This window comes from Oryx dammah, unplaced genomic scaffold (assembly GCF_014754425.2).
Source record: "Oryx dammah isolate SB20612 unplaced genomic scaffold, SCBI_Odam_1.1 HiC_scaffold_19, whole genome shotgun sequence".
In the NCBI taxonomy this organism is placed as follows: Eukaryota; Metazoa; Chordata; class Mammalia; order Artiodactyla; family Bovidae; genus Oryx; species Oryx dammah.
The window spans coordinates 2856921-2875355 of NW_024070203.1; the positions used below are offsets into that span (position 1 = coordinate 2856921).

General features: G+C 40.0%; 1 protein-coding gene across 1 annotated transcript; it reads right to left on the bottom strand.

Moving 5' to 3' along the window:
* Positions 1-394: 394 nt before the first annotated feature.
* Positions 395-17838, bottom strand: OGFRL1 (opioid growth factor receptor like 1). Its single transcript, XM_040262166.1, has 7 exons — positions 17746-17838; positions 15517-15603; positions 15284-15362; positions 12372-12450; positions 12210-12276; positions 11957-12102; positions 395-7376 (listed from the first exon to the last, which is right to left on the bottom strand). Exons 1-7 carry the CDS (start codon positions 17836-17838, stop codon positions 6710-6712), a joined length of 1218 nt encoding a protein of 405 aa, XP_040118100.1. The 3' UTR covers positions 395-6709.
* Positions 17839-18435: the final 597 nt, after the last annotated feature.

The window sequence follows — 18435 nt, forward strand, 5'->3', positions numbered from 1 at the left end:
CTTCAACCCCACTGTCCTGTGGCATCTTGAGCAGCCTCCTCACTTGCACCTCACAGCTGCATTTTTCTTAATAAAAAAAAAAAATTGTTAAGAGTAGCCCTACTAAAGTGAGAAACATCTGTTCCATCCATTATTCATATTGCACTTATTTATATTAAAAGTACTTTTAAATCTTTGCATTAGAGAAAAGTGAAAGAGAGCCATAAACAGCCAGCTCACATATAACACATGTGAGCTACCCTCCAATCATCCCTGACAAAAATAACTGCCTGTGTAAATAAGATTTCACCCTGCAAAACACAACATTTATTTTGGAGGATAAAAAGGGAATAATGTTGATCTCATACAATAACCATAAGAAAGTCTAATCATAGAAAAACAGCAAAGTCATTTGTTCCAGCTCTTTAAAAATAGTTTAATCATGCAAAATCAACATAATGTACTCTAACATAAGGCCAGAATGTTAACCAAGATGAAGTGGCTTTTAGTCATTTTACAGGACGTATATTTGGCACTAGTTATTAAAAATAATTGAAGGGACTCTAAACATATAGTTTCAGAAACGATCTTTTTAAACACGGCAGTAACCAAGAGAAACTATTGCTCTTTATACATTTTTGGCATAACACTGCCATACAGTTACGGGATTATAAAATGTTTCATAGTCCCAGACATATCCAGAAACTGGTTACAGCTTCTACCACAGACACACGGTATTGGTGCGCACAGACACGCGCAGCCTTCTGTAATTCACCCTGCCGACGACGGCGCGTGGCGGAAGGCCCGCCGCTGCTGGAGAGACAGCGCTCACACCGGAAGGAAAGCACCCATCTTTCTGAGAATCGTACCCATCCTCCTGAAATACTCACAATACAAAGGGCACTAAGGTCTCCCAGTTGAAATGGTGACTGGACCCGGATGGCCATCTGTCTTATCAGTTTGCACAAAAGAAGAGTGGCGAGCTCACCGAGGAGACAAGCAAACCAACTTTTTGCAAAGAGGAAAACAAAAGGCTTGGAAAAGGACCTAACGTTTGGTCCAGTTTGTTGCTCTTCATTGTGATGGTTCGGGAGACACGATTACTGTGCCACAGGCAACCTAGCACTGCCTCTCCTCCTTGGGTCTACAGCCAGCCCCTCCACTTAACCCAGGAAAAGCACCGCCAGAGGAATTAAACCTGGTTCCGGATCACGTGATTATTTCTCTCAGCCTGTACAAGGTCTGAGTCTACCGTGGAGTAAGCGGAATTCAGGCTTCAAAGGAGAGCAGGGATGGGACTGTTTCCAGACAGCTACTGACCCCCTTGGCACGTGTAACTCAGGGCACGTCCCCGGCGGAAAGCTCTGCAGACCCTGCCGCGTCTCGTCCTCACTGCACAGACCTACAGTCGGTTACATCTTCGTTTCCGCAGGGACTGTCTGTCTTCTGATTTTGTGTTTCAATCGTGTTTTCCTCTCCTCCACATAACACTGAACCCCGCAGCACCAAGTGTTCATCTGAGCAGTGAGTGCAGGACTCGGATGCTACTTAGGGCCAGAGCTTATCACACAACTAATTTCTCTAGTTAATGTTAACTCTTCCACAAACTCCATTATAATTTAAAACTGAAAATAGGATAGACTTTATAACTTCCATATATTTTACATATTAAAATATATAAGGTTTCTGATTTATATATATATATAAAGGTCTTTCAGCATAACAGGACAGCACTGGTGCCTTTTCCCTTTCATTTCATCTTTACACTGAACCATTTTATGAAGACTTTTATGCACAGGCCTCTGAAAGAACAACCCAAGCAATACTTGATTGGAGATCAGAAGTTTTTGAATGGGGGGGGGAGGGGTAGGCAGAACTGGTATTTCAATGTTTCCTGAGATACATTTAGTTGTAATCTACACAGTAGGTGTCCAGTTGCTCACAATTTTCTAAACAACTACAAAATGGTGGCAAATGAACTACAGCAGGTATTTTTATGAAAACTGACACCCACTGAAACAGTGTATGGAGCCATGGAGTCTCAGGTGGCCCCCACTCCTCAGAAGTCAGCAATCGCAGAGCGAGACCCTGGTCACTCAGAGGAGGTTCTGGGGACCCTTCCTCCACTGAAGGGGCTGCACCCAGGGTCGGCTCCCCTTCACCCAGATGGTTCTCAGCCAACTCCCCTTCTCTGAACTCAACCTCCAGGCAGAGTTTGGACCATAAAACAAAGCAGTTAATTGTATCCTCCACACAAAGATGTTAATTCAAGGAAACAAACATATTAAGAAGCCATTTCCCACAAATAACTAAAACAATAAACTTCTCAACATAAGAAGAAAAAAAGCAGATGACAAAAAAATATTTTCTCCAACCTAAGGTAAAAAGCAAGAACAGTACTGTTTAAATGTTTCTAATAAAACTACAGCATAAAAGTCCAAATTAATTTCAGATTCCTCCAAACATCTATTGGAATTAAACTTTTAAATCATTTCTCTAATTCCATTTTCTACATCCATCTGCATCTAAAAACAAAAGACAGATAAATATTACTTGTAGAAACTGAGAGATGTTTATAGTGAAAATTACAGCAAGTAACAAAATTAAGGAGAAGCATAAATAAATGTAACCATGTAGCTCTAATCTTTCTTACTGTAAAGGCCTTTTGTCAAATATAACACATGTTTGAACACTGTGGCTAAATATACTCACTTTTGAACTGATGTTACTGATACAAATAGAAATGTCTCCAAAATGAAAAAGCACCAGCCAAAGTAAATTTCACTAAAATAACTGATCTTTGTGGTTTGGAATGTTCCTTATGGCAAGATTTTATAATGGAGTAAAAATTTAAACTTCTGAATGAAAGCCTGATCACATTAGTTAAGGCACATCTAGACACCCCCAGGCATTCATTTGTTTATAACTATATTATTATCAACTTCAGTAATTAGGGATTTCTAAAATACAGTCTGTCCCCCAGCACAGTCTGCTGGGTGGGCTGGAACATGGGAGGAGGCAGGGTGTACTCACTGTCACCCTAGAGATACCCACACAGATCTGCTCGTGGAACAAACAGAATTCAGAGGTAAAAGACATCAACACGTGTATCCCTAACTTTCTATATTCTATTAATCCATGCCATCTTTCTCTACAATTACACCTACATTTGAAATGATTTCCAGTGTGTCTAACTCCAGCTTACCTTACATTTAACAGAAATACCCCAGAAGAAAACAAAATGGATATCTTTAAAGTGGGAAACAAAATAGAAATCTTCAAAATTATTTCTATAACAAAGAATCCCCGCTCACCCCAAATAAACTTGAGAGGCCACAGATGCAATTAGAACCAAACAAGATCAAGACTGTCCTTTCCTCAGGTTAGAAAACAAAGCTTTTATAAGAGTCTCAATGATGGAAAGACAAAATAAAAGGGTGATTTAGTTGCTCAGTAGATTAAAAATCAACCATAACTATACTATAAACTAGAGAAATTTAACTTTAAGCAGTTAACCAAATAGTCTCTCTCCACTGGGTCAATCAATTTTTGACCGCTTTGATATGGATGTTTACTTACGAAAATGATTTTTTAAAGAGTGACTCGGATGTAACACTGTATTGTATTGTTTTCCTTTTTTACCAGATCATTCCTTCTGTCAGATTAAAGTATAAAAACTAGAAACAAAGTAGATAATTATAGAAACATAACATTTATATTTTTAAGACTTGGCAAAAAAAAAAAAAAAATCTTGGAACTTCTCTGCTAACTCCTGAGGTACAAGTTCTGTTTTCTCCTTGAAGCTGAAAAAAAGCTTTTTATCACAACTAAAATTCAAAATAAAGCTATATCATATAATTTTGAACTGAGAACTGGACCTGACTTAGAGAAAGCAGACATATTTTCAGTTGTCATTATTCTTTTCTGTTTCTTGTAAGATTGAGCACAAGAATGTATAATGGTATAATATTCTTAATGTTATAAACTTTTTCTCTACTGTACAGAAATATATCTTATCATTATATATCACTTTATAGTATTTCAAAATATTTTCACGTATATTATCTCCTTTGGGATATGAATGCACAAAATATTAGAAATATACTAGACTAACCAAGCAGTATAACATCTGTTTGTCATGAAATGCAAATTAGTATTTTATCAATAGCCAATACTGAGTATCCTCACAGTCCATGGTACAATGATAAACTCTATAGAATTGCAAAAATTCGATAGTTTCTAGCTATTTGGCCATGCTCCACTGCATTTTCATAATAGCTTCTCAATAAGTTTCTGCAAGCACATAGTAGTTTTTTAAAATACAACACATCAGAGTCAAACCCAGAGGGCTGTTTCATGTCTAGCACACACATAAAGACACACCTATAGATCTTATTTTAAAACTACTGAATGTACAAAATATTCTTAATAGAAAAAAAATTTAGGTGTAATTTTTATCTGCAAAAGGAATGGCACACTCTCACTTCTTTCCACTGAAGAATTCTCTCAAAAGTTATTTACAGACTAAATGGAGAACTGATACTGTTTCATGTGAATATACCTTTCAAAACCAGCATGGTAGAAAAAGGCCCCTATTTTAAATGAAAGCCAGGCAGTTTTTCCCTTGAGACTAAATATTCTCAAATTAAATGGTACAATCTAATCAAATCCCTAATTAGGAATATTCTAAAAGTTAAATTATCAAATGAAACATTTTTACATCTAAGGGCTCTGATATACTACTAGCTTCTAAGTAATTCAGATTATACCCATTTTAGTATCAGTCTGCTGCTTATTCATATTTTAATATCTGGTCACAAAATTTTAACATTATGTAGTCAGAAAGTGGTGTGAACACTTTATCATGTATGCAAAATTGGTAAGATATTTCTAATGTATTATATTTCTACAATTCAGCCCAATGTGGCAACCTACTCTCATGCCCTAATCCTGCAAAATTGCTTATTGAGCTCAATGAAGCCATTAAAGAAAGAATGGGGCCATGAAAGAAATCTTTTTTTAGATTAAAGTAAAAAAAGAAACTGAAATCCAAAAGCAGAATTGTTTCCCAAATCCTAATGCTCACTTCAAAAAACAGAAGAAACATAAAACTGGTGTATTATGAGAAATTATAATGAGAAAATATTCTATATTTATTGGAATACATATATAATACACATTACTAACATTCTGACTAAATAAGTCAGATTTGAGAAACAGTTATGTTTTATGTAAATTTCAAGGCAATAAAATCCTCTAAAAGCATACTGTTGGTGTGTTTATTTTCTAGAAATCCTTTGCTAAAAATCCTCTGATCAATAAAGGTAACAGAAGATGATATGATATGATTAAAAAACAGGACATAGTAAAAATAGTAAAAATTCTTTGGGGGTTAAAGTGAATAGATCTTCCCTTAAAAGCCTAAGAAACACACAAAGACAATTTCTTTCTAAATGAAATTAAGTTTTAAAAAAAAAGGTCTATTAATTACTTTCATTATATTTGTAGGTATGCTGAAGTTTTCACCACAGTGTTTAATTGTTTTCTAATATGTAATAATTAGTAACAATATTATAGGAAATAAAGCTATTTGCTCTTACCCAATTTTGACACATTCTGTGCTTACTAAAGCTGAACATGGGATATCAAATCTACTCTCAATTTCAAGGTCTGACAACTGAGATATAGCAAATTGTATTTTTTTTAAAGATACCCTGTGGGCTAAGCAATATGAACTTCATAGTCCACATAACACTGAGATATTCATGGTTTCAGGGACCACTGCCTTGTTGCCGGTACAAAATGCATGCGTTTTAAAAATGAATAATTTCTTCTCTTATTTTTTAATTCTTTAGTCATTTGCATTCAGACACAAGCACCAAATTTATATGGAACAGCCATAAAAGGCAAGATTTTCTTCTTGTACTTTTGCATCAAAATTTGTTTTTAAGCATGTTAATACAGAAAAACATGTTTATTATTTTAAACAAAGCAAATTCTTGAAATCGTACAGTTGACAGTCTCTTCGTCCCGTGTAAATGTCACTGTAGGAGACCATCTGAATGTCTAGATGTCAGCACTAGAAACGCAGGTGCCGGCCGACACAGGTGGCTGATGAGAATGAGGCTAAGGGTGGAGAGAGAGGACCGGGAAAGACGGCGGGACTGACAAGCAGGGGAAGGTGATTCCAAGTCCCCAAGAACATCCATCCTCCTTACCAGAACCTGAAAGTAAACACGCTGAGGTGCTGTTAAAAAAATCCAAATTCCTTTCTGAATACCTCAAAGAAGACCACATTTTTTTCTTGCAGCTTAAACACAGGAACCTTTAAATCTGGCAAAGGTGTGGCCACATAATGAAATTATCCTCTCAATTTCCTCCAGGTATAGTACAGTCTGCTCCAAGAACTGATTTCTATCTCAGCTATATCAAACACTGCATGATTACTTCCAGATACACTGAAATTAATTTAAAAGGAATTGTGTAAAGGATGCAAAAACTCACATCCCCAAAGTGTTACAGGATACACTCATTCACTGAGTCTCATCTTCAGACTTCTTTTTAAATATTAAATTCACAGCCATCCAGACTAAAAACCAGGTGACAACTAAATGCTGACCACAGAAAATCATCAACCTCCGGCTGCGCTGGGAAACGTGGCCACTGCTCCTTAGGACACGCCCCAGCCTCCCCTCCCGGGGGTGCACAGGCACGGGGGCCTTCTGATAATTCACGGCAACGCGGCGTCATCTTGGGAACCCGTATCGCCTGGACTTCCACCGTCTTGGTTCTGCTTGTCACCCGCCTCATCCTTCTCCGAGGGAGACGCACTCTCCTTTTGCTCCTCGGGGTCAGTGACTGTCTTTTCTGCCTGAGGACTGGAATTGTCCGCAACCCCGTCCTGCCCTGGGTCTCCGGGCTGGGCAGCCTCGCTGCCTGGCTCCGCACTGGGCTTGTCCGTCTCTTCTCCTGACTCCTTAGAGGCCACTTTTTTGTCTTCAGCTGCTTTACTGATCCCATGCGCGGCTGAGGAGGCGTTTTTGGAGTCTTTGGGTTTTTTGTGCATAGACGTCTGGCCTTGCTGGCCCGCGGTGGGCAGGCCGGGGGGCTTCTGGGCTTTGCTGCCCTCGGGCTGTGCCTTCCTCGGGGGTCCCCAGATAAAATTCTCTGAGGGCGTGTAATGTTTCTGGGCAAACCGTAGGAGCTTTCTCCTCTCCCTTCTGTCTCTGATTGTGTACACGAAATACTCCAGTGCACTCTGTTTAATATTGGGAATAGTATTTTCCACCAGAGCCTCATGAAGGATAAATTTTACCAGAGGAGATTTAAAACTTTCATATCCAAGCTCGCCAAGGCTTTTCAGAATACGAGTGATCCTCAAATAGTTGTGCTGAGACCTGGAAGCAGGTTGAATAAAATGAAGGAAGAATATTAGGCGGGGGAAGAAGCCTGGGAATGAAAGCCACTGGGAAAGTACTTTTGATGGAGTGTAAACCATGAAAACATGCCTTGTAATGACTTTGCTAAAAGGTGCATTAGACTCCATGAAGAAGCATAAAACAGAAGGTATTAAACCTCTGTGCCTCAGTGTCATGCCAATCTATATAAAACTCAAGTATAGAAAATAAATCCTCCCTGGTTTGTTAGTTCTTCACATTTGAAAACCATTTAGATTCAAAATGTAGCTCCACGGATGCTGAATTATTATTTATAAAATACAGTGAGGATGAATATCGACTACACAAAGGTATCATTCTTGCCACAGGTAAACAGTGCTGGCCATTAGCTACCAGCTGAATGTATGATTTCCAGGGTCAGCTGGTCAACAGAATCCACCATAAGAACCAACTCAGAAGGAAAGCAGCAAAAGCCACTCTACCTGGCCGGAACAATTCTGACGAAGGATGCAAAACTGACTTCCTTAGCACAGCAGAGAGCGTGGGCTTTGGAGTCAGAACTGAACTCACATCCTGGCTCTGCACCTGCAGCTGCGTGAAATAATGGCATCTCGAAGGCTCAGCATCCCAGTCTGCAGATGGGGAAAAGGGCCCACACCTACCTGAGTTTGTAAGAATCAAATGAGCTGACCCATAAGCTTAGAATGTGAAACTTAAATATTAGACGCTATTTAACCATATAAATGTTGGTACTGGTATACTAAGGACCACCATGCTTGTACCTATCATAACATAATCACCCCAACTCTTTTCCATCTGTGACCTCTCTCACCTCATCTTTCCCTATCACAGAATTGACAATTTTGCCTTTACTGCCATTGATTCCAAAGATGCTTCTTTCCCCAGATTGCACAAATATCTTCTTTGTCTGAAAACTAAGGCCATTATCAGATGAAAGCCTTCCAAACCTATTCTGTCACAATTCATAATCTCACCTCCCTGACCTCACTCGGCCCAAGAGTTGCTTTATTACAAATACCTGGCTGTGTCCAAAAGGAATCATTAATACATGATTAATTTTCATGTATTAATCACATGTGTCATCAACAGCCCAGGTGAGTTATTCACCCAATACTGCCCCACAACCACCACTTATTCCTAACCTCCTTAAACCTCTTTACACCTCAGGCATCGAACTTTCTACAAGCGTCACATATACCTGCCTTGGCTTCCACAAATGCTTGCTATTTACTTAGGAATAACTAGCAACTTATTTGGGAAAAGTGGAGGATGCTGAATTATTTGAGGAGTGGATGGACCTGGTTCCAGGACCTTGAGAGTTAGTTTGGACCAAACTAAACAAATCCTGAATGATTCAGGCTCACCAAACATTGGAAAAGACAAGTACAACAGTTTTCAAGTTTCCATCTTTCTGGGTGTTTACCAAAGTAGTGTTCTCTTAATAGTCAACTCTTTGAAGGCCAAAGGATAAAACATAGCACAGATAATGCTCCAGTTTTATGAATCAAGTACCAGTCTTTTGTGACAAAACCAATTTGAGTGAAGTTAAGACAAAGTGCCATCATCAGCAGGACCAACCTAGTAGTTAGATTAGGGTAGCGTCTACATAGTCTGGCATCCCTGGTGGCTCAGACGGTAAAGAATCTGCCTACAATGAGGGAGACCAAGGTTTGATCCCTGGGTCTGGAAGATCCTCTGTAGAAGGGCATGACTGCACATTGCAGTATTCTTGCCTGGAGAATTCCATGGACAGAAGAGCCTGGCAGGCTACAGTCCATGGGGTTGCAAAGAGTCAGACACAACTAAGCCACTAACACTTTCACTTTCGCTACATAGTCTAATAACTTGGTAGTGAAATCCCAACGTCTGCTTCCTAAGTCTATGAGAAAGAGAGGTATGGTAAAATGGAATAATATTTTCCTTTAAAAAAACAAAGAAGTGTTATATGACACAACAAAATTTACTATATTGGCAAGTAGCTCAATTTCACATATCCAATCCAAGATGAATGACCAAGATAAAATTTTCTGTATCAACACATTCTCCAATTTAAAAGTTTACATAACAGTGGAAAAGAACAAACACTTGGGTTAAAGTGAATAAAGAGCAGGATTATGGAACAGAATCATACAAGAAAGAAACTGGATGTTTCAGTATGATTTGAAACAAATGTCACCAAGAAATACAAAACAGCCCCACTCTCCTAATGTTGTGAGTAGACTCTGGGGTGGCTTAGCAGATCAAAGAGAGAAGCTGGGCTTGCAGCCAGAGGTGAGGGCAATGGGAAAGGCTGAAATATTTTACCCGTTTTAGCCATGGCCCTTGTTCACTATACTTTATTTCACTTGACTTTAATATTTTCCTCTGCTGGACTACTATAAACACACTGAATTCCCTGCTTACTCTAAAAGACTTAAGATACTATGCAGATTAAAACACACAAAAAAGCTGTACCCATGGAAAGGAAAACTGGTGGTGGAAAGAAGGAAAGAGGACAGGGCGGGAAGGGTCAGGTAACAGTCAGGCTCCCCTCCGAGTCTCAAGCCAGAAAGTCATTTAACGAAAGCCTTCTGCTTCCAACCACCAGTTAAGAGTGGCAGAGACAATTAAACCCCAGGGAGGATTTAGGCAGACAAACCTGGTTTGTCCGCCACTTATTCATTCAACAAATATTTACTAAACAAGAGTGCTATCCCAACCAAGAAAAAAAAAACAAAAAAAAACAACCAAGTTGGAAATGGAGGTTCTCTCAAATGACATTCGTGAGCACACAGAAGATGAGACATCATCAGATCCTCTTCTGAGGCTGACTCTTACCATCCTTCATGTCAACAGACTACTGCACAGAGCTGTCTTTGAGGGTATGACGCAAGTGCTTGGAAACTGTGCACAGAGAGCTCGGGGAGAGCTCTCTGCATCGTTCCAGTACAAGTGCTCTATCGTCAGTCGCTAAATCGTGCCCAACTCTTTGCGACTCCATGGACTGTAGCCCACCAGGCTCCTGCATCCATGGAATTCTCCAGGCAAGAATACTGGAGTGGGTTGCCATGTCCTTCTAAGTGCTCTGTATAAATCAAATTTAACTTGAGTTATGAGTTAACAGGTCTTCTAGTCAAGACCATAAAGTTTTATGCCCACATCTTGAGTGTTTTACTACAAGTCACCATTTTAATAGTGTTGATTATAAATAATAAATAGAAGGCTCAAACAGTAATGCTTCTACTCATTTTACCAAAACAAGATCAAAGTTATAGAAAAATACACACAAAAAATTAGTTTATAAATGCTGTTTGGTGTAAAGGCATATTTCTAGGTTAGTTTTTCTCTTGGTATTTGCCCCATTCAGCTAATTATAATGTGCTAAAAATGTTCTAAAGTTGTTGGTTTTATAGTCCAGTGCTCATAAGTCACCCTATAATTAAGGGGGGGGGGGGCCAGTTTGCATGCAAAGAAAATAATTTTTTTAAACTGGGATATAAGTATTACTGAAAGTTATAAATATCCAAGCAAAAGAACACAGAAAATCAGTTCCAGATAAACTGCTAAAATTTTCTTCACAGGTGTTTCAATTTATTAACAAAAACTGGGCTTCTGATTATGACCTATAAGGTGACGATTCTAATTTTCTCTCTTTCTAAAATGTATGAGAACCTCTCAGTCTTATAAAGTCCCCTACATACAAATGAGTTCGCTCCAAGAGCATATTCTAGGTCCATTTTGTTCGGAAGTCCAACAAAATTAGCCTAGATATCCAACTAACATAATTGGATTTTAGTACTATACTGTAATAGGTTTATAATACTTTTCACACAAGTAATACATAAAAATACACAAAAAAATAAAGAAAACATTTTTAATCTTACAGTATAGTACCTTGAAAAATACCACCTATACCACTGCTGCTTTTATGCTTGCTTCCAGATATCCTGGGCTTGAAATAAAGATACTGAACTGCTGTACTCTATACAGTATTGTTCAGTAAAGTACACAAAAGCACCGCCACTTGTAGATGATGCACACAGGTGACAATGTACACCAGACCCATGAACCAGCTAGCAACATGGGACACGTGAACGCACATTTGCACCTTTGAAAGTTCACAGCTTGAAGGTTCATATGTAGGGGACTTACAGTATATGTCATAGGCTTCATTATGGATTTGATCTAAGAAGGCACAGTGCCTGAGAAGCAGCCCGAGCTACCAGAAGCATACAGCCTAGGAGAGGGGTCTAGAAAAGCCTATACAAACAACCACAAATGCTGAAAAACACGGTATAAACAGGGAGTGAGGCTACACTTGACTGTGGACAGTAGAGTGGCTGCAGGAATAAACAGTTGCGAAACCAAGCAGTCATATTTCTACCTGGAATATCATTCTTTTTTTTTGCTGTTGTTATTTTGTTTTGCTTTAGAATATAGAACAGGGAATAAAGTGCATTTCAGATGAGCTTTTGAATTCAAATCCATGGGTCCATCTGCTTGTGGCTCTATGTGCCATAGAGAATTCCAACCCAGAGAAAATCCATGCCTTGGGGACTCATTGCAGGGCCTCTACTTACTCATTCAGATGCTGAAATCTTTCCTGCCAGTTAACAGCCCGGGTAACGTTTCCAGTTTTATCTATCAGCTTTATTCCAAAAAACTCTAACATCATTTTATAAGCCAGGAGGAATCTTCTTATTGCTTCCTTTGTTTTCTTGAATTCCTAATGAAAAAAAGAAAAATTTGGCGGAGTGACTCAGAGTTACCAGGGCCATCAAATGGCAACATTAATTTGGTTAACTCGCATGAAATGAAATCAGTTTGCCTCACCTCAATTTCATAGGTAGTTAGTTCTTTAGCATAAAAGTTCAAGCCTTGTTCTCTCAGAGGGAAAAGCCTATGTTTTAGAGAAATAATATTTGTATATTAGTGATCTCCGGGAAGCACACGTGATTAAACAGGTTACGGTTCGAGAGAGAGCAGGTGACTGACCATTGGATGTAGGTGTGGTTGTGTTCCAGCTTCTCGTAGTCCCCTTTCCACTTATTGAGAACTTCTTCAATGTAAACACCTGCAGAGGAAAGATTCAGAACATGAACCAGGTGTTAGAACACTGTTGAAGGCATTTTGAGACTGAATCACTCAAGCTTTGTGTTAAAACTTTTTAAAACGTTAATAACAGCACGCAAGAGCAATGCCTTTATAAGATGAAAACACTATGCCACAGACTCAGTGGTGAAATAAGCCTAACTGAAAAGAAAAATCATGGCACCTCAAATCGCAGAAAACTCTATTGGACAGTTACGCCAAAGTAGAAGCTGGCAAACTATGGCCTGCCATCTGTTTTATAAATAAAGCTTTTTTGGAACACAGCCATGCATATCCATTCATGTATTATGTATTTAAACTGAGTAGTTGCAACAGATATGGTATGGCCTGCAGAGCTGAGTATATTTACTCAATGGCCCTGTACAAAGAAAGTTGGCCAGCCCCTGCCCTTGAGAGCCATTGAGTTCTTTAAATACTAAACCAAATAAAAATGAAATGTATCCCAGGCAAAAAGGAAGGCAGGGGACAAAGGTGGGAGGGAGAGGATGCAGAGAAAAGTCGGAAAAGGGGAAGGAGAGGGACGAAAGAGAAAGCAAAGGCAAAGGTGTTGAGTGCTTTCTAGCGGCAGGACTGGTCCACAGTGCAGCCAGCCTGCTGAATCTGCCCAGCACCGTCTCAACCCAGCATTTCTGGAGCATTGCTCCTCCTGCTTGACTACTGACAAAGCAGTAAGATCTGCTCAGTCACACACCAGCAAAACTAGGAGCGGAACACCGGTCTTTATGGTCCTGAAACATAAGCCCTCTTCTTCACCACGTCCTGTCCTTCTCCTAGAAGAACTTATTCCGGCAAAATTCTGCTTCCCAAATCTGTCTAGGTCCTCACAATTAACTGTAGCCACTTAGTCAATTTTACAGACAAAGACACAACATAACACCATTCTAAGCATAGCTCATCTCACTACTGTTTCCTCCAGAGGTCACCGGTTTGTATCAGAGAACCTCACGCTCAAGGTTTTTGGTAAAACGTTGTTAGTTAATCCTCAGCCTATTGAAAACATTTACCCCTATAATTTCCCATTTGTTTCCCCTTCCATTTACCCTTCCTCCTACTTAACAAGTAAAATATTGGGTTGGCCAAAAAGTTCGTTCAGTTGGGGAATATGTTTTTCAATAAAGTTCTTCGTGAAAATGAAAAATAGTCCTTTTATTTGTACTTAAAACCTAATAAACTTTTGGTCAACCCAATACACGTCATTGCAGACTTATGCTTACTAACAAGTGTGGTGTGTGTGTGTTCACACATACTGGGGAGGAAAGTGTGAATTGATGGAATTTATATAATAAACTAGAACAACATTTTATGTGACCATACCTAAAACTTCTGACCCCCACTAGTCTTATAAGATTTCCAAATAAATTTTGTGATAAAGATTACCAAAAAAAAGATTCATTGCTTTAAGTTATTGCTCTAAATTACTACCTCAAAAATAAATTCACTGTTAGAAATACAAAAAAAAAAAAAAAAGAAGAAGTTAAACATTGTCATTATCTCTATCTTCAATGTGTTCAGTATTTGAAGGCATCCCTTTGGGTAGATTTTTATCAAAGTCACATCAGAGTCAAATTGACAATCTACCACTGCATTTCTTCAAAAATTTTTCTTACCCCAGGTCCTAAAAAGACAATTAATTAATCTTATTTCAATTAGTATATAAAGCAGTTTCCACCATTAGAAAATACAACAGAGCATTTTCACCTAGAGGGTTCCTTCCAAATTGAGGCAGACTTCTGGGACACCAGAAAATAACTAAAGTCAAGTGGATCGGGCCATGTCAGCAATACACCCAACTTCCCAACTGGTTTGTCTGCCAGTGCCCAATGTAGGGAACTCCTTAAGCATTTCCAAGAACTAACTTGGTTCTGCTTTGCAACCCATGACCCTCATTCCCTGATTCACCCTGCTGTGAATTTGGCTCAGTTTCCACTGAGAGCAAAGAGCCGCAGCCAGGGCCATCTGGTCACCTCACAGAGACAAGGGCTGTATGGAGAGCAGCCGTCTTTCCGGCTTGACCTGGATAAAGTGAGATTGCCCACCATGAACCACAGTCTGGTGCCAGGGGGAGCCAGGCATAGGTACCGTGGGGACTGCACCGTCTCATTATAGATTTAGAAAAGACCCTAGGAAGGCACCTGCAGAGCTGCGGAGGGTGGGCTTATCTGACAGAGTTGTGTGGAGACCTGCACTGTGCGTAGTTCCCTCCCTAAGATACCGAGACGCTGAAGTGAAGCTCCTCTAGCTTCCTGACCTTGAACCTGAAAACCAACAGGAAAGATGATCCCAACAGAAACATCACGTTCAATCATTTTCTATAGACTTTGCGGTTATGGCACAATGAAAGGAACACTAAATTCTGGAACCGAGACCCAAGTCTACGATGGAGTGAACCAACCAACCGGTCATTCCAGCATCAAGATCCAGCGACTTCATCTTTAAACCGAGGAAACTGAATTTGTTCCCCCCTAATGTTTCTCAATAATCTGATACCCTAGGGTTCTAGAAATCTCCTTTTTTCCTCTCACAGAAATGGCCCCCACTACCTTCCAGATAGGAGTCACCACTGTAACTGGGAAGGAATTGATAATCCTCAGGTTACTCCTCCAGAATCTGCCGAGTGGATGCTCACAGCTCAAGGGTCTAGACTCTGGGGACATGAGGGACTGCAGGGCAGAGTCAAGCCAGGCAACAAACCAACACGCTGAGAATGGACCGAGCAGGGAGTAAACAAAGAATAGCTAGTGCTACTACTACTACTATTTAAAGTCTGCTTTTTACCAAGGTAGCAGATTACTCACCATCGGGCTTAAATGGAATTTTATTCTTATAAAAACGAAGATTGCTCAAGTCATTTTGATATCGGATATCTTTGAAGTTCTGCTAAAGGAAAAAATAAATCAATCTCCAGCACATGGACATATAAAAAAGGCACAAGGACCTTCCTTGTACATTTGCTCATTGGCACCATAAAATAACAGAAACAGAAGGGAAATATTTTACAGTGTAGAAAAAAATCATTCTATAGTCTTACTGGGTACTGGTGTCGGTATTTGTACAAATCCCTCGCAGCATAAAAACTTCTCTTTGGCTTGGCAGGTGCTTCAGTGGAATCAGTCCCCTAAAATAAAAGGGGAAATTCTGTTTACATTTTGAAGCAAGACATTTTCACCGAGGAATTTTCAGAACAAACTTGAAATAACAAGCACACATAAAGAAAGGCTGAACAGTGTCCAGCTATCCATTGAGGGAAGATATTTTAAATGTCCCTTTAATAATGCTTACTAGCAACATTTGTTGGCTCTCTCGTTTCCTGACTGGAAGCCAGTAACATTTGTTCTGAGGTGTTTTACTAAATAAAAAACTTCATTATTTACCAAAAGCCTATAGAGGCCAAATATTATGGATCAGTATCTATTAGAAACAGAACTTACAATAAATTAAAGACCAGAGGTTAGCAAGTGATTTTATGACAAAACATATTTTAAAATATTTTACATAACATGAAAAGTATTAAGATAATAAGTCAATCCCACAAAGAAGATTGTCATCAATTTTGCAATGTGTAGCTGTACTTGGAAGTCAAGTAATATTTGTGAAGGGAAAGGGGGCTTTTAAAACAAACTAATAGCTTTCTAAACTCCATCCTTCACAGTATACACACAAAGGCATGAATAACCTTTGGTTAATTCAGTGATAATACAATGTGATATAAGGTGCGTGTGTGTTAGTCACTCAGTAGTGTCCGACTCTTTGTGATCCCTCGGACTGTAGCTTGTTCGACTCCTCTGTCCATGGAATTTTCCAGGCAAGAATACTGGGGTGGGTAGCCATTCTCTTTTCGAAGGTAGCAGATTTCAAACATATACACAAAGTAGTATAATTCTCAGCTGGAATGAACTTCACATTGTAGTAACCTGTATGTGGTAGTTTACTTACACTTTTAAAATTCTAAACAAAATTCCCAGCCCCACAGCAATTTTTAAAGGATAAGACAGAAGTCAGTATAATCAGTTCTCATGGTCTTAACTCCAGGTGCTGTCATAATGTACAAGAACGTGCTTTGGGTCCAGAGTCAGGCAGAAGGACAGAGACTGCTGAGGAAGATGAAACAGATGACAAAGCTGGAGTCTGAATATTCATTAAGAGGTTCGCCCACCTTTCCTCACTGGCCCCCGCCCCAGTCGGTGCTGACAGACCTGCATCCTCCAAGCAGTTCCTGAAGCAGCATGAGTCTCACTATTACTACAAGTACAGAGCGACTTCCTTTAACTCCAAACTAGCTGATGTTTAACAATAGCTGCTCCTTACATAAGCAAGGAAAAGCTTATATTCTGGTCCTCACCACAGGTTTCGAAATAGCTCTGCCTAGCAGGTTTCTGGATCTCTTTAGCCTATGCTACAACCCCATGACTCATCATCCCAGAAGCATAAAGAAAGCACTTTTCCACTTACCAGGCACATATATTATTTCATTTGATTCTTATAACCCACCTGGGAGGCCATCAGGAGTGCTTCCATCTTAGAAACAAGGGAACCCAGGCTTGGAATAAAGTTCAATAACTATTGCCCAGAGCCCAGCGATAGGGCCAGACGGAGAACCCCGGGCTGGAGGCTCCAAGTCTGACTAATTGGGTCTGAATCAATTTCAGCTCCACCCAACGCGAAGGACTGTCATAGAAACCATGGTGGAATATCAACAGTTCAAAACTAGGAGTCGGGACACTTGGACTGAGTCTTTAACTCAGCTGCTGACATGTGAGGCTTTTAACTGCATCTTCATTTGATCATCTGCGAAATGAGGAGAATGACTCACGCCCTACCTATATTTCCCAGGGTTATGCTGAGAACGCCTGCCTCCTCCAGGCTCTAAATGCGCCAGCCTGCCAGCATCACCATGCTCCCTCCCCTTCCTGCTCCTACAGGCTCTCCTCCTCGGTCCCTTGCACCACAGATTTTGTTCTTTAATATTTTATCACTAATTCTCGTGTCCCCCAAATTTCCCTGTCTTCTGGGTCATTGCCTTCAGCAAACATGCTGTAGTATCTCTAATCTTAAACACGCATCAACTAGGCCTGACCCAAACTCCCCTCAATGACAGATCCATAGCTTTGCTCCGGTTTATAGCAAAACATTCCCAGACAGTTGCCCATAGGCCCTGCCTGTCTCCCCTTCTCTCACAACCCACCTCAACCAGGCTATCATCCTCTGCACGCCATCAAAATGGCTTTTATGAGCATCACCTAACACATTTCCATCTCACCGAGCAGCTTTCCCAGTGCTCCACCCAGGTGACGTCCCAGCAGCACTGGGCCAACTGACGTCTGTCCTTCTGAAACACAGTCACACGCCACATCTGCCCCGGTTTGCTTCTGCTCCATCTCACTGGTCCCCCCTGGGCAGCCTCATCTTTGACTTCTCTTCCTCACATGGTCTCCGTGGAGCAGTGCCCAGGGCCCAGTGTCTACATTTCCCATGCTCCTTGATGACCCCAGATCTTCCCATGACTTTAAATACCTCCATTCTTACATGCTGACGATTCCAGTCCTGGACTGAGGCTTTACTCATAATGAACTACTCATCAACTCCCCTTGGATGTCTTATAGGATATTATACTCAAGGGGATTCTTGATTTAACCTCTGATGCTGCTTGCTACCTTAGACTTTCCCCATCTCAGTTAATGGCACAGTCATTTGTCAAATATTCACTTGGACTAGGAATACAGCAACAGAGCTGGTGAAAAGTAGTTTTTCTACTTTTTAGCAGTCTAAAAAGTAGACTGGGTTAGACTTTAAAGGTAGCTCCATCAGTTCTTGCAAATGACCATGGGGAGTAGGAAGCAGGTAAGGTGGACATTCAAAAGCAGCATTAAAGAGTAGACATTACATGGTGATCCTGACAAGAAAAATTAACCATTAAAGGGGAAAAGAAAAGATTGGAGCCATCTACCAT